The 16,698-nt window shown below is 50.8% G+C and overlaps 1 protein-coding gene across 2 annotated transcripts in view; it reads right to left on the bottom strand.

The window, feature by feature from the left end:
• Positions 1-16,698, bottom strand: part of Arhgap39 (Rho GTPase activating protein 39) — a 138,611-nt gene that overhangs the window by 1,256 nt on the left and 120,657 nt on the right. The window contains exons 5-11 of one of the 2 annotated variants that reach the window (XM_045142705.1): positions 15,259-16,612; positions 13,368-13,929; positions 5,616-5,708; positions 2,683-2,756; positions 1,551-1,750; positions 791-882; positions 23-192 (exon numbers count right to left, since the gene is read on the bottom strand). In XM_045142705.1, coding sequence (XP_044998640.1) covers positions 23-192; positions 791-882; positions 1,551-1,750; positions 2,683-2,756; positions 5,616-5,708; positions 13,368-13,929; positions 15,259-16,612 — 2,545 coding nt within the window. The remainder of the gene's footprint in view (positions 1-22; positions 193-790; positions 883-1,550; positions 1,751-2,682; positions 2,757-5,615; positions 5,709-13,367; positions 13,930-15,258; positions 16,613-16,698) is intronic. The other variant, XM_045142706.1, reaches the window with a different exon arrangement.

The raw sequence follows: 16,698 nt of genomic DNA, 5'->3' as shown, positions 1-16,698 counted from the left end.
TTGGAGGGAATGGGTGACGTACCTGGAGGAAGCGGATGAGGTAGCACAGCACCATGCGATTGATGCGCGGCAGAGCATGCACCACGGCCACGGCAGCCTCCGGGCTCTCATAGTGCGCAATGCATTGTTCATAGAACTCGTGGGGTATCAAAGGCTCCTCCAGCTCCCGGTACCATAGCTTCAGCAGCGACGCTGAAGGCAGGCTTAGCTCAGATGGGCTTGCTCTAGGAGCCCCTGAGCCAAACATCCCCCAGGGGTCGTATCAGGGACATGGGGCAAGGCGGGGCCAACTGGAAAGGGTCTCCTTGGCCAAAGTTCTCCAGACTGAGCCCAAACCTCAGAGACAGTCCTACCCAAGAACCAGGTAACAATCTTGGAGGCACGGGGGTGTGTCCACACTGACTATAAAACAGAATTTCTCGGGAGGGTAGGCTGCCTGGTGATCTTAGGGTAAAGAGGTACAGTCTGACTTGCTCTGGAGGGAGGGAACCCAGGCTCCTCTAGAACACTAAGGCCGTCCAATAAGCAAGAGGATGTCTGGAAGTGACTGAGAGAACATCACTTCACTGGGGCTTTTCTTTTGGGGTGAACCCAATGGTGGAGGACAGTAAGATGCAGCCACAGCACTCCTGGCCAGGACAAAATGATTCCAGGAGGGTGAGTGTTCAGAGGCCCTGGCCTGAATGGCTCTTTACACAGTGGGGCTGTACATGCAGGCCATTGTGTAGGGACCCTTTGAGACCTCACAGGCTGGGCCAACTTTGCCCTGCTGAATACATTGGGGGCTCACCGGGAACATGGGGGTCCTCCAAGCCTGTAGGAACTTTCCATTGATCCACCTGCAGCTTCAAGGCATTCACCTCATCAATGTCCCCCGGAACCCTGGGGAGCACAGGGCAGATCTCAGACTGGAGGAGCTCATGCTGCCCTGCTGCTGGAGGTGAGAGTGATGCAATTTCAAGGTTCTACCACCCATTCCCCCTTATCATGAGGTGAGATGACTCCGGGCTTGTTGCTCTCTTCTGGGGTCCTCTGTGATGTACTTGAGTCAGTAGTGTGGAGTTTCCCCCTCAGGCCACTATGCTTTTACCTTCTGCTAGCTTCACTGTACAGCTCCCTCTGCAGGCCAGTAAGGCCAAACTTTCAAGTCTTGCTTTCCCTAAATCTGCTTCTAGGGTCTGGGCATCCCTGGGCCAATGTCACTTTCAGGGCAAGGGCTATCACATCCTGTTCACACATGAGGATGGTGAGCCACAGCTACTGAGCTACCTGGCCAGCTGTGTTTTCTCCAAAGCTCTATTTGTAGACCCTGTCCCTCCTAGTGTCCAAGCACCTCTGGACTCCCGATGGTCATCTCTTGCTAGCCATGCTGCTGTTGTAGAGGATAACCTAGTGGCTTTACCTCCTATGGATGGGGACTCTGCCCTGTAGGCTTTAGGCTGGCATATTAGTAGGCCACATAGTCCTGAGACTTAATAGTCCATGCTGATAGACACACATGTTGGACACCTAACTTGCCCCCCAACCCAGGGCTGGGGTTGGCATGTCACCTGAAGATGCCCTCAGTCTGGTCACCGTTGAGTGCCAGCACTTCCTCAGAGAGCCTTGTCTGAACCCAGGGCAGCTGCCGGTCAGGGTAGCGCTCCTTTTGCATGCTCATAACCTCCTGCAGTGCACTGCCAAACATGGATGGGCTGAATACAGCATTCTTGGCATGCCGGATCTCCTCCACGTTGGGCTTTTTCAGCCCCTGTGAAAAAGGCCCAACATTCAGGTCCTGTTCTGGCCCAGGCTCTCCTTCCAAACTCCAGGCCCAGTAAGAGGTAGAGGCAGCCCTGACCCTGGCCCAAGTCACCAAGGGGTCCTCCCACATTAACACTCAAAATCATGGTCATGCAGGAAAAGTGGAAGTCATGCTTTGATGGGACAGACTGGAGTGTCAGAAACCACAGTTGAGGCCAGGACAACCAATCTGTGATGCTTCTGGAAGAGTGACTGGCAGAGCTGAGAACCCTGGTGACAGGCTCATGTAGCTGGGGCAACACATTGGACTCTGGGACAGGTGCATGGAGGCCCAAAGAATTTCCTGGATGAAAGTGGGCTGCAGAGTAGAGGGTCAAAGGCAACAAGGTCCAGCAGACCCTGCTGTCTTCTTGAGGGAGTACAGCAGGGAGGGATGATGCTCGGTACAGGATACAGAAGGAAGAACCTGGCCTGACTCAACCAGGTTATGGGTACTGTGCTCAGATATGGGGGCTGCACTCCCAAGATTGTAACGTCAGGTGGCTTTTTGGCCACCCTGTTACCCATGCCAGTCAGGGGTCAGAGTCCCTTCCATAGGATGATCTCATTGCTGTGCCTGCCCCCTTGCATCTCACCATACCACCTAGGGTTCTATGGAGTCACTGTAGCCAGGATGCTACTCCTGGGGTCTCCAGGGTGGACCAGGCATGGCCAGCCATAGGATCACCTCACTAAAGTCCTAGTCCATGCAACCCTTTGTTTGCATTGTTTCTCAACTCTAAGGGGAAAGGCAGGCAGTACGGAAAAGCACAGGAAGGATCTTCTGAGACCTTCCTTCCAGCCACTGAGGTGGGCTCTGGGCAACTGCCAGACAGTGATTTTTCCCCACCAGGCTTAGAACTATCTCCCCTGCCTTGTTTCTCCAAGAAGCACTTGTACCTTCTTGGCCCCAGTCAGGGCTGCCTTCTGTAGCTTGTGGTAACAGTACTTGGCATAGGTGCTTATTGCCACCCCTGGAAAAGAAAGGGTGCCAGTTAGCCTGGTGTGGACAGATGGGATATAGGACTTGAGATAGGCAGCTGTTGTAGGGGCCCTGGGCATGGTCAGCCTTGTCAGGCTCTCACCTACTCCCGAGAAGCCATTACTGTCTCATAGGCACTTTTCTTTAGATCTAAGTAGAAAGGTGAGGGGCACTTCCCCACCCCCAGGGGCTATGCTAGGAACCCTTTCCAGCTACCCACCCCTCCAAAGTCCATACAGAAATAGGTTAGGAACAAAGCTGCTTTCCTGTAAGGAGTCACAAGCAACACAGGGCACTCCCTGAGGCCTAAGGCCTCCAAACCACATTCACTGGCTGGTCCACGGGAGCCCCTTGGCCCTCCCTAACTCCAGGAAAGCCTTTGGATGAGGCACCCAGCACCTTGGGCCAATGCTGGGGCAGGCTTAGCTCTCCAGCACCCCTAATCTTCATCCTGGCCAGTCCAGGCCTATATTAGGGCGGGGTGGGGGGGAGGGGTATCACAGAGAGGTAAGTCCAAGGCCTGACCATCAGTGGAAGAGTACAGCATAGAGGAGATGCAGTGTCTTGAATCAGCACCCCTTCTCACTGGAGGGCAAGATCATGGCTAACTGGCCTCCACTCTTAAGGGAGGGGCTTTCTGGAATTCAGTTTCTCCAGAGCTGGTGGTCCCAGAGGGTTGGTAGGCAGTAGATAGGCTGGGCACAGTGTGAGGGGGGAGAGCGCCCCTTCCCTGGAGGTCTGGGGTGTGACACCCACCTGGCCCCAGTAGAATGAGGTAGGCAAATGACAGAACACACCAAGAGGTGTCACCAGTACCATCCACCAGTTAGAGCACTGTGCTCCCAAGCACTGGACACTCCTCCTTTGGAAGGAACTACCCTGGCTGAGCCCATGCCTGCCACCTGTGGTGAAGGAGGTATGTAGAACCAGGGTCTCAAAATGGAAGTACTTTTGCCTTTGAAAGGAAACAGCTTCTTGTGGAGATCTAAGGACACAAGGGTCCTTGAACCCCAATTTGAAAAGCACAGAAATGTTTAGTCCCTGAGAACATTTTCATTTTTAGTTATCATAAAATAGTTTTATCATCACATCTGTGAGGGGGCTCTTTAGTCAAAATTAAAACAAAACTATCTCAGATGTTGAAGCCAAGGTGACCCAGGCCACACCCTGGTCACTCAGAGCCTGGAGAAGCGAAGGGTGCTTCTCTCCTGGCCTGGCTCAGCTCAGCAGCTTGGACATGTGATCACTTAGCAGGTAAGTCTGAGAGCAGAGGAGGGAGTTGAGCCTGCTGTTTTCTATCCTGTGGGAAGATAGACTTTGACATTCCACTCAAGGCTGCCCTGTGGGAAAACATAAAGGTCTTCAGATGAAACCTGCTTGAGACCAAAACAGCCTCTCTTGGGCTACCTGTCATCTTATGATGGGCACATGAGAAGCTTCTCTATGTCTCAGTCTCTTCTTCTGCAGGGTGGAGACAAGGACAATACCCGTCTTATGGGTGCTTGTGAATGGCTGCTGTCAGGGCTGTAGAAGATGGACCAAGGGCTGAAGCCGTGCCTGCTGCACTCTGAGGTCTAGGTGCTGCAGTGATTTCTGCTGTGTTGGGGTTCAGTGTGGACCAGGCAGTGCTCATAGCCAGTCCAGGGAGACCACTACACTTGTATGAGATGTTCTGCTTTGGCCCCCTAATCTGGCCTTGCTAGGCCCATCTGCTCTCTGCCTGAACGTTGGCCAGCACCTATCAGCTGCAGGCCAATAACTTTGCTGGTGGGGAGATGGCTGCTAACAGAGGGCTAACAGCAGTTCTCCAGGATCTTTGGTACTGTGGCAGGGTCCAAACCCTGCTCCCTGATATGCACATTTAAGATCTTCATTGCCTTGCCCAGGCCCAAGGAATGACTCACAGATGGCTAGCTAGCTCTCAGGCCACCAGTAGTCAGTACAGGCAGGAGCTCAGAACTCCTCCTGTTGCTGTCCCCATGAACGGTCAGAAGATAACTTATGGCTAGGGACATTCTAGGTGAGGACACATCTCCAGCCCTGCAGATTCCATGCTGGACTTATAAGTATAGTCTACTCTGGTCCAAGAGTTTTGAGGAAGTGTCATGTACAGAAAGCCCCCTGGCTTTGACCTGAGAGGACTTTCCAAAGAAGGAGTGGAGCAAACAGCAGGACTGGAGCAGGAGTTCCAGACCAACGGGTGCAAGCCATGGCTTGCTGGAAGCAGCAGAAGCCCGCACAAAGCTGGTGCCAGAGGGCCAGAGCTGTCGGGGAAGGGCAGGTCTTAGAGGCCTTGGGAGGAGCTGAGTTTGCTCTGGACAGGGAGGGGCACAGCCTCCCCTGGAGCTTGACTGAGCAGGATAGTCCTGAGCTAGGGCTCAGGAGAAGGGTACAAAGGATGCTACTGGAGGAGGGTGAGGAGACTAGAATTTGAAAAGATGTGCTGGGCCCATCATAGAAGAGGGGCGACCCCATGCTAACACCAGGTTAGGCTCCTCTACCCCAGGGGAGGACAGGGCTGGGGAGGCACAACCTATGAGCCTCACCCCAGGATTAATCCAAAACACTCACCTGGGGTGACTTCAGGCCTTCACAGGCTAGTCCTCTTGCCCCCTGCCCACCAAGAAGCAAGTTGGGAATTGTCCTGGTACCACCAGAAGAGGCGCAGGGTAAGCACAGTTTCTCCAGAGTCCTGTTGGCACCCAGGCCTCCAGTGCTTGCTTGGGAGGCCCCAGGCCTGAGGTTAGTGCCCCTCCCCCAGCCCAGAAGTGGTTAGAGAAGAGGAGGCCAGGCGGCCATGGCTGGAGAGCAGAGCGGTGCAGAGGCAGCACCCAGGCTGCAGAGGCCCTACCATCTGGCTCTTCAACATAAGGCTTGGGTTTCTTTCTCAGTTTGGACTTCTTCTTACTGTTCCTTTCCAGAAGCTCTTTTATGTGCTGTGTCACTGGGGAGCAAACAGAACCGTGAGGACCACAGGACACAAGCCAGAAACCATTGCTCATGTGGTTCCCACACTTGGTGGTGAGGAGGCCTCTGGGCCTGTTAGGGTCTGTCCCCATAAAGCTGATGGCTGAGTGAAACATGAGGTACTGGACCCCTCCTGGCATTACTTCATCACAGGGCTGGGTCTCCTCACACTAAGAATGGGGAAACAGGGACAACAGTGGGCAGCAGGGGAGATGGATGTAGGTGGCTCACACACCCCTTTGCAACCAGCAGGCTTGGGCAGTCCAGACCTGGGCCCTTTAGCTGGTGCTTAGTTCACACCAACCAAATGGGCTGCCTCCTCCTGACAACGTGGCTTACTGACACCACTGACCTTAGTCACTTGGCTGAGGTCATGCCCGTCAGGTTTCGGCACGTGCAATCAGTGACTTTCCTTCTTTCTCTTCATATGCTCTCTAGAAGTCAGTCATAATGGAGGGGTACATTATGGATATCCATTTTATACTTGGGGTTATAATTTAGTGTGAATGTTCTGTTGCTCACATTGTCCCAGTTTTGCCACTGGAAGCTGTCAGTTGGCTCTTATATATATAATATATAAATACATATATTATATATATATGTATGTATGTATGTATTTTTTCAAGGTAGTGTATCACTGTAGCCCAGGCTGACCTGGAATTCACTATGGAGTCTCAGGGTGGCCTCGAACTCATGGCAATCCTCCTACCTCTGCCTCCCAAGTGCTGGGATTAAAGGCATGTGCCACCACGCCTGGCAGCTCTTATATTCTTTAACAGTCTCCATTATCTATCCTCTACCCACCAGTACGGGGAGTGAACACAGGGCTCTGTGTGTGCTAAGCAAGCACACTACCACTGAGGGAAAAATATAAACCACTTTTACTTTTTTCTTTTTTTTTTCAAGGTAGGGTCTCACTCTAGCCCAGGCTGACCTGGAATTCACTATGGAGTCTCAGCGTGGCCAGGAACTCACGGTGATCCTCCTATCTCTGCCTCCTGAGTGCTGGGATTAAAGGCATGCGCCACCACGTCAGGCTTTCTTTTAACTTTTCGAGATAGGATGTCATTAAGTTCTCACAGCTGACCTTGAATTTACTTGCCTTGCAAATACTACTGCCTCAGGTTCTTGTGTAGCTAGGATTAAAGACCTGGGCACACCTCCCCACATTTTATTCAGTTATTTACAGTGGTTGAACATAGGGCCTTGTGAATGCTAGGCAAAGTGATGTGCCACTGAGTTAGCCTTTGGATTTTTTGAGTCAAAGTCTTGCTGTATAGCTCATGCTGACCTCAAACTTAAAAGACCTTTCTGCCTCAGCATGATCACTGCTGAGAAGATAAGTATCCACCACTAAACCCAGTCACTTTTGGCACATGTATATTCCTTGCACCAGCCTAAAATCTGCCATTTCATCAAGTATTGTGTTTGTGTTTTCTTTATCTTTTTGAGGCAGACTCTCACTCTAGCCCAGGCTGACCTGGAACTCACTCAGTAGTCCCAAATTGGGCCCAAAATCTCAGCAGTCTTCCTATCTCTGCCTCCCACACGCTGAGATTATAGGCATGAGCCACCATGCCCAAGGACTATGGTTTATTATAGCAAAAAAGATTTAGAAACCAAAATCTGAGGGCTGGAAAGATGGGTCAGTGGTTAAAGGTACTTCTTTAAAAAGCCTGCTGGCCTAGGTTCCTTTCCTAAACCACCCATGTATAAAGCCTAATGCAAAAGTAGTGCAAACATTTGGCATTCATTTACATCAGCAAGAGGTCCTCCCCCCCATATACACATTCATGTGCAAATAAAGAAGTAAAAATTAAAGAAAAAAATCCAGGTATGGTGGCTCACACCTTTAGTCCCAACACTTGGATAGCAGAGGTAGGAGGAGAGCTGTGAGTTAAAGGCCAGTTTGGGACACAGACAGAGTTCTAGATCAGCTTGGGCTAGAGTGAAACCTTACCTCAGAAAACAACAACAACAACAAAAAACCCAAACCCCAAGATCTGAGTATTGGTATGCTTTTTGCTACTGGTATATTCTGGTTTCTTTCTTTCTTTTTTTTCTTTCAAGGTAGGGTCTCTCTAGCCCAGGCTGACCTGGCACTCTGTAGTTCCAGGCTAGCCTTGAACTCACAGTGATCCTCCTACTTCTGCCTCCCAAGTGCTGGGATTAAAGGCGTGCACCACCATGCCCAACTCTGTTTTTTTATTTTTTATTTTTATTTTCTCCTCAATATTTATTTACTTGGGAGGGAAAGAGCCAGAGAGAGAATTAATATGGCATGTCAGGGTCTCCTGCAACTGCAAGCTAACTCCAGATGCATGCACCACTTTATGCATCTGGCTTTACCTGGGCACTGAGGAATCAAACCTAGGCAGTCAGGCTTTGCAAGCAAGTGCCTTTAACTGCTGAGCCAGCTCTCCAGCCCAATGTGTCCTGATTTCTAGGAGCCTCTAAGCAGATAGAGCAAGGAAATATATGTCTATTAACCTCTAGAACTATATACATTATAAATACTTTCATAGTTCCTTGTTTGTAATTAGTTTTCTAATCTCCTTTTTTTTGGGGGGGGGGATGTTGAGGATTGAACCCAGCTAGGGCTTAATGTGCTGTGCCACACAGCTATACCTTCAGCCACTCATTCTCTTAACAATGTCTTATTGGAGATTTATCTTATCAACAATATTTTTGTCATTATGTAAGAATCTTTGCCCAATTGACGAAAACAAGAATTTTCTCCTATGTCAGAATATTAAGGGTTTCCTTTTTTGTTTTTGTTTCTTCAAGGTAGGGTCTCTAGCCCAGGCTGACCTGGAATTCACTATGTTGTTTCAAGGTGAACTCAAACTCACAGTGATCCTCCTACTTCAGCCTCCTGAGTACTGGGATTAAGTGCATCACCACTTTTTTCCTCAAGGCTCATCTATCTTATAAATTGTATTAACAGAATTTTCTTTTAAAGGCTGAACAGTGTCCCATTTTAAGTGTACACTGTATACACCATGTTTTACTTATCCACTCACATGTTGATGGACACTTCTACTCAGGCCACTGGGAATATGCTTTTGTGGATCCAGTGTAGAGACACCTATTACAGCCCCTGCTCTCATTAAAACAACAACAACAACAAATTGTTTGTTCGAGGTAGGATCTCACTCTAGCCCAGGTTGACCTGAAACTCATAGCGATCATCCTATCTCTGCCTCTCAAGTGTTGAAATTAAAGGCATGTGCTACCACACCTGGAAATTACTATTTTTTTTTTTTGAGAGAGAGAGAAAGAGAGAGAGAGAGAGAGACAGACAGACAGACACACAGACATACACACACACACACACAGAGAGAGAGAGAGAGAGAGAGAGAGAGAGACAGACAGACAGACACACAGACATACACACACACAGACATACACACACACAGAGAGAGAGAGAGAGAGAGAGGGAGAGAGAGAGAGAATGAACTGGCACACCAGGACTTCAGCCACTGCAATTGAACTCCAGATACTTGTACCACCTAGTGGGCATGTGACCTTGCCTCACCTTTGTGCATCTGGTTAGTTGAACATGGGTCCTTAGGCTTCATAGGCAAGCATCTTAACCACTAAGCCATCTCTCCAGCCCAGTTGTTGTTATTATTATTATTTTTTTCTAAGTAGAGACCTACAAGTAGAATTGCTGACACTTGGCAATTCTATTCCTTTTTTTAAAAAAATTTTATTTTTTGAGGTAGGGTCTCATTGTAGGCTGACCTGGAATTCACTATGTAGTCTCAGGGTGGCCTTGAACTCACTGTGATTCTCCTACCTCTGCTTCTTAAGTGCTGGGATTAAAGGCATGCACCACCACACCCATCTTATTCCTAAATTTTTGAGGAACTGCCATACTGTCTTCTGGTAGGGCTTTTTGCCTTTTAAAAATTCCTTTATTGGGGCTGAGGAAGATGGCTTAGCAGGAAAAAGTGTTTGCTGTGCAAGCATGAGGAACTGAGTTTGATCAGCACCATCCATGTAAAAAGTCAGGTGCAGGACTGGGAAGAATGCTCAGCGGTACAAGATGCTTGCTTGCAAAGCCTCCTGGACTAGGTTCAGTTCTCCAGTACCCAACGTAAAGCCAGATGCACAAAGTGGCATATGCATCTGGATTTTGTTTGCAATAGTAAGAGGTCCTGGCATACCTATTTTCTCTCTCTCCCTCCCTCTCTCTCTCTCTCACATAAATAAATATTTTTTTAAAGTCAGGCATAGCCATAAATGCTATAAACTCAGTGAGAAGGTGGGGAGAGACAAGGGAATTGTTGAGGCTCCATGGTCAGCCAGTGTAACTGAAAAACACCAAGCTCCAGGTTCAGTGAGATTTCAAAAGGATATCCAACATCCTCTCTGGTCTCTACATGTGTGCACAAGGGGTGTGTGCATCTATACACATACACATGCATGTACCACACACACACATACCCTCTTTTACTATTAGTAAGTTCAAAATGGAGTGGAAGGAAATGCAGATGTTCAACCTACTCTTCCCCTTTTGTGCCGTGTGTGATGTAGGCACTTGTATGCAGATGCACATATCCCATGCATATGTGTGCAGAGGCCAGAGGTGAGCACTGGTTGTCTCTATCACCCTTTTGCCTTATTTCCCTGAGATGCAGTGTTTTGCTGAACCTGGAACTTGCCTTTAGTTTTTTGGTTATATTGGTCGACCAGCAAGCCCCAGTGATCCTCTAGTCTCTGCCTGCCTTCGTGCTGGGTTTATAGGCATTCCCAGCCACATCGAGCTTTTTACACGGGTGCTAGGGATTGAACTCACCTTGCAAAGCAGGTGCTCTTCTGCCCTAAGCCATCTCCTCAGCCCTTGATTTTTGAGACAGTGTCTTACTATGTAGCTCAAGTTGACCCATGATCTTCCTGAGAGCAAGACTCAACACCATGAACCACCCATACTCAGCATATTGAGCTGGAATTGGGAAGTCTTTTTGCAAGCATGAAGTGGCTTTCCCAGGGACTTCTTCACAGTGCTCCTTTGTGCAACTTTCATGCAATGCCAAGCACCCCTCAATGTCTACATTAACCTGTCCCTGGAGGACAACTGGGAGATGGCTGTTTGGTACAAAAGTGCTACATTCAATATATAAGGCTGTTCTTCATGATGCCCTTGCCCTAGAGTGCTGACCACACAGCAGAAGTCACTTGCATGCCAGTGTTCCCTACCTCCTAGCTGCAGTTCTATTTTCTAAGTACTATGCAGCAGGCCAGTTGGTTTTCTGAAGCAGGGGCTGGCAAGGTCCAATTTCTGACCACAATCAACCAAGACCCATGCCATCTTCTTTGTTTTATTTTTTCATGCAGGGTTTCACTACGTAGCTTTGGTTGGCCTTGTCTGGAGCTCACTATATAGAGAAGGCTGGCCTCATACTTGATACAATCCTCCTGCTTCGGCCTCCCAAGTACTGGCATAAGAGACATGGACCACCATGCCTGGCTAGGACCCATGCTCCTGAACAATGTTGCCTGCATGTGAAAGATGTACCTCCCAGGGACAGTAAGCTGGCTAGAGGGGGCATAAGGCCTATAGAAGAAGGGATAACTACCTGGTGTACAGACATCTCTCTTCTGAGCTCCAGGGCAATCAGAGCTATAGAGAGGCAAATCTGTGGCAACCTGGGACTAGAAGTAGGGTTCTGGCTGTGAAAGAAGCCCAGGCTCCACAGCCTGGATGCAAGCCACATGCTGATGGGACTACAGAGAGCTTCAGTCCACCACTGGGCCACATATAGTGATATAACAGCCACTGCTCCCAGACTTAAGCCGTTTTCTTCTTTTATGCACACCTAGAAACCATGGTGTTAAGAGCACACACATTTCTACGTGAGGGGCACTAACTTAGGAGGCCCTACAGAGGGCACAGCGCACAAACTTTCCTGGGAAGGAAGCCCTTGCTGGTGGGAATGGAGCAGCTACATTTTTGTCCGACAAACCTCTTTACTGTCTCACTTCCTTGGTGGTGCTTACTGTGGACCTTGTTCCCATCAGTGGAGATACATATTCATAGCTGAACATTCTAGATCAAATACATGGAAAAGGTCAAGGAGATAACCCAGGAAGCTAATAGGAACACAGCTCAGGGAGTCCCCTGCTCCTAGAAAAATCTAAGACAACCAGGGAACAGGGTGCCTGAATCCTTACTGTAGCCTACAGGACCAGCCCCTGGCTGTTTAGAATCTGTCTTTGTTCCTTGATGTAGATGTGGGAGCATAGGCCACACACCAGGTTCTGGGATTTCTTTCTCTTGTTCTTCTTTTTCTTCTTCTTCTTCTTCTTTTTTTTTTGAGATAGGGTCTTGCTCTAACCCAGGCTGATCTGGAATTCACTATGTAGTTTCAGACTGGCCTTGAACTCATGGTGATTCTCCTACCTCTGCCTCCCAAGTGCTGGGATTAAAGGCATATACCACCATACCTGGCTGTATATCTGCTGAGATTTCTGTATCTGCTGGGATCTATGGCAAAAAGTTCATGACTGGGACATAAATTGCATGGCTTTGGAAGTTGTCCCCAAGTAGCTGAGATGTTACATGGTGCTTATGCCTGACATGCCTTCCCCAGGAGCCCACCCTAGACTGTGCAGTCTCTGCCCATACCGTAACCCCAAGGCAGCATGAAAATTGCTTTCCCCACACCTGTCAGGGACAAGGCCTAGAGGCCTGGACCAATACCTGTTTCGGCTGAAGCTGAGACCAGAACAGTCCAAGTTGGACTCTTTCCCTCTCAAGGAGCAACATGGCAGGTCTGACCTGGCATTTGTGTGTGTGTGTGCATCTGATCACGTGTGCATACATCTAGATCTCACTTGTGGTTGTGTCCTACAAGTGCTCACATCAGTTGGGGTAGAGAATGGCTTGCTCTATACTGCTGCCTATGGTTCTGCCCTGTGCTCACTCTGACCAGCCCACCACTCAGGTTGGCTGCCTCACTGACAGGACCATGGCTTGGTTCCTCACAGATAGAATGTATCACTTCTGGGGACCTTGTGCTTGGTCCCTGGAAGCCATCAACAAGTAGCCACCTATGTAGGAGACACCTTCTGACCCTTTGAGAATCTCAACTAGTGATGTCCTGTAGCTGGCTGAATTCTATGATGAGCCCATGGGGCTGGGGTTTTGCCAACACACTGAGGTCACCATGTTTCTTCCTGCTCAGGTCTTCAAGCCAGGACCCTACCTAGAACAGATGGCCTCAGCCTCTCTGGGTAATTTCTCCTCCCACAGGGTAACAGAACTTGAATGCAACAAGAATGTCGGAGTTTAACCATGTCTGCCCTTGTCAGAGAGGACAACTGGCCACAGTGGACTTAGAGAAGAGTGGAAACCACCTGGCTAAGCCACAAGGTAATATGTCAGCTTTGCCAGGCCTGCCTGAGCTCTCCTCTGAGCACTGATGTGGCTCTCTGAGATGCTCAGATCTCAGCAGAAACTGAGGTGTTTGGCCTTTCAGGGGGCTATGAATCTTCTTGAAGGTGGCCTTGCTATGTGGTTACTGAGAAACTTTCCAGTGCCACCCAGCATGGCTAGGAGCCCTTTTCATGGCTCTTACCTCAGTAGCAGCAGAGCTGGGTGCTAAGGGTCCCACATGCTGGGCCTTACCTTTGGTGTCATTAACAGGATCCATATGCCGGTAGATATAGCCCTCTAGGTAGGAGTGGAACTTGGGTGTGGGTGGGAAGAAGGCCAGACAGATGGCCATGAGCTCCCAGCCACGGGCCAGGCTCTCCAGGCGGAAGTTCTCAGTGGTCTGCCGACACAGTTGAATGTATAGCTCATCACGCAGGCCCTGTGCACTCCAGCCTTTGGTGGCGATCTCCAGGGCCACATGCAGTGGGTCCGCCTTGGCCCTCCTGTCACCCATGTACATCTGGATCAGCTTGAAGATCTCACAGGCTTCCTTCTTTACATGCCGGTCATTGGTCACAATCATGGGCTTCTTGATGGATTCACTGCTCCAGGCCAGCATATTAGCTATGGACACCTTCCGCCGGAAGAGGCCCTGAGTGTGCTTGTTGAAGTGCTTGGAGGCCCAGTTCTCGATGTCTGTCTCCGAGGAAGGCTTGCGCAATGTGAAGGTGGGGAAGACACAGCTGGAGCTGGGTAGTGCACTGCGGTTCTGCCGGCTGCTCTCAAACTGGGCGCAGGCACCAAGGTCCTCGGACTGGGAAGAAGAGATGGGACTGGGCCATCAGGATGCAGCCAGATCCAGATGGACTATAGCCCCAAGAGGTGCATGGCCAAGAAGCCAAGGGTGGAGTGGCCAAGTGATAGCCTTGCTCTCAGGTAAATCAACTGTGGGTATGGGGGGAAGGGGCAGGGACACTGACTTATCCTGCTACTTCTAAGGAATACTAGCAACCCAACTCCCATAGGCAAAGCTACTAACCCTGTCTTTGCATGACCTTGTGACCCCAGCAACTGGCCAGGGATGGGAGACCCAAAGAGGCTCTTCAAGTATTTGCCCAGGGTTCAAAACTGTAGGCCTCTCCTTGCCTATGTGACCAAAGGCCTCTGTTAGGGCCAGTTCACTCTGTGTTTCCCAAGGCTGCCTCTTCCATCTGTTCTGGTTTCCCCCACATTTATAATTAGTAAACAGCAACACTGACTGGAAGCAGCTCCTGGGTTCTTTAGCCTGTGGAGGTTCTAAGGAAGCATGGAGGACCCAGAACAATGACTGCCTGGTGTTCACTCAGGCCTTCCCCAGCAAGGTGAAGTTGGACCTGCCACACCACCTCCAGGAGGCCTCTGTATAGGTACAGGTCATCACCCATATTGTTTTCTTGGGCTGCAGTAAACCAGCATGAATGGTGGGGTCAGGAAATTTGTGTGAAAATGACAGATAGCTGAGCCAAGACCCTGGGACCTGGTGGTCACTGGAGGGAGGATCTGTGGGCATGTGCACTGAGGCACCAAGCTGTTGGACAGAAGTGTAGGCAAAACCTGCAGGGACTGAGTGACCTGTGGTCTTGACACTACATGGGAAGGACATGAAAGAACAGGCCTTGGCTTCGGCTCTAGCTCTGGCTGTGACACCTGGGAATACCCAGGCCACTGCCTTAGCAGCACCTCTTCCTACTCAGAGCATTTCACCTGGTGACAGCTCTGAGTCCTACTAGAGATCACCTGATTCTCTACCTACCCAGTTGCTCAGAGATGCCTCTGTCAACTCAACTGCTACGACATCATCCTCTGTGGCTTGGAGTTACGATATAGCCTCCAGCCCCCAGACAGCCTGAGGCTGAAGAAGCCCACAGTGAGGGTCTTCACAGCTGTATCTAGTGGAGGTCTTGGTACGGCATTCCACACCTATGCCCTTACTGCCAACTAGTGAATGGGGCGTGAGGCCTAAGCTCTAAAATCTCCTACTACTATATGCACATAATAGATGACAGGCATGCCCAGGTCCCACTCTGCCCCATGTTGGCCTCAGTCTGATGGGCCTAAAGTCTGATGGGCCCAGGGACCCCATCCACCCTACCATGTGCCTTACCTGTGAGGGGTGAAGGTAAGGCTCCGGTGATGCCAGGTTGGTCTGCACAGAAATACTCTTCTCTAGCAGGATCTGGGGGAAGCCAAGCTTTTCAAAGGTGCTCCGCTTCCAGTGCTTGCTGTCCTGCTGAGCCAGTGCCTCGTCCTCACTGAAGGCTCGTACCACAGGCCCGGGCATGGGCAGGGGCACAGCACCATCACTCTCATAGCCAGAGCCATCTTGCTGGGAATCCCAGCTTCCTCTCTGCTTCATGTGGAAGTGGGCCTGCTGTGCCTCCCAGGCCAGTCGGGCCTGTGCCAGGAAGGGCTCAGTTGCACCCCGCACCAGGTCTACCTCAGCCTTCATTGGAGTAAAGCTGGACCCACATGGGGAGTGCTCCTCAGCCAGGGGCTGCTCACCCAGCAGGTCCCCAGGGCCATCAGTGGAGGAGGTGCTAGGGACTTGGCACAGAGAGGGCTTTCTGCTTTTCCTTTTGCGTGTGCCTGGGGAGTATCCTGTGGAAGACATGGTGTCCTGCTGGCTGGACCAAGACATGGCATCCTCTTGGGCTTGGGGCAGTGGTGTGGGTGGCTGACCCAGGCGTGGCTCAGGCCCTTCCATGGTGCTGTAGTCTCCAGACCTAACCCCCAGGCGCTGGTCCCTCAGCAGGCATGGGCTAGGCTGCAGGGAGTAGGAGCCACCACCTGGGTTGGGTGTATACTTGTGCCTGGGCCCAGTTCGAAGCTTGGGGCTGGAACCTGCCTGCTCCACGTACACCAGCTGCCGAACATACTCCTTACCCACAGGGCTGTACTCCAAGCTCAAGAAGCGCTCTGGGCACTTCTGCTTGGTGTGTACCAGCTGCTGGCAGGGGGAGGTTGGGGTCTGTTTGGCAGCCTGCAGGAATGGCCGGTTCTTGCGGCCTGGTGATCTCTGTGGTGAGCCAGTATGGTAGGGGCTACTGGCCTCAAACTGCACATCCATGGGGGGCTCATCATAAATGGGAGCCTGGTATTCTACAGGGGGCTCCTCATACAGTGGGGGCTCATAGCCGTAGCGAGGGGAGGAGGGCTGTGAGTCACTGGAAGGCTTTCGGGGCTGCACTAGCAGCGGCGAACAGCTCCCAGACAACTCAGACCTTCTCAAGAAGGGTGAGGGCCGCCTTTCTGGAAAGAAGACGGTGCCCTCCGGGTCAGGGGCAAAGGTCTGTAGGTTGGGTGAGTGCTGGCTGCCAGAGGGTCTGCGGGGGCGGCCTCCAGGCTGTCCATCGGAGGGGTAGCCATTGCCCTGAGGGGCAAGGAAGCTGGGCTCACGGTCAGCCACTTTGATGAGCATACGCTCCTTGTTACCCGAGTTCCATCGCAGTGAGGAGGTCCTGGTTGAGGAGTGGACAGGAAGTTATTGGTGGAGGTGACTCCAGGCCCACTGAACAGCCTGAGTTTCCAACCCTCAGAGACCACG

This window comes from Jaculus jaculus, chromosome 2, assembly GCF_020740685.1.
Source record: "Jaculus jaculus isolate mJacJac1 chromosome 2, mJacJac1.mat.Y.cur, whole genome shotgun sequence".
NCBI lineage: Eukaryota > Metazoa > Chordata > Mammalia > Rodentia > Dipodidae > Jaculus > Jaculus jaculus.
The sequence above is the reverse complement of the archived record's forward strand: the minus strand, read 5'-3'. Positions and strand labels throughout refer to the sequence as shown.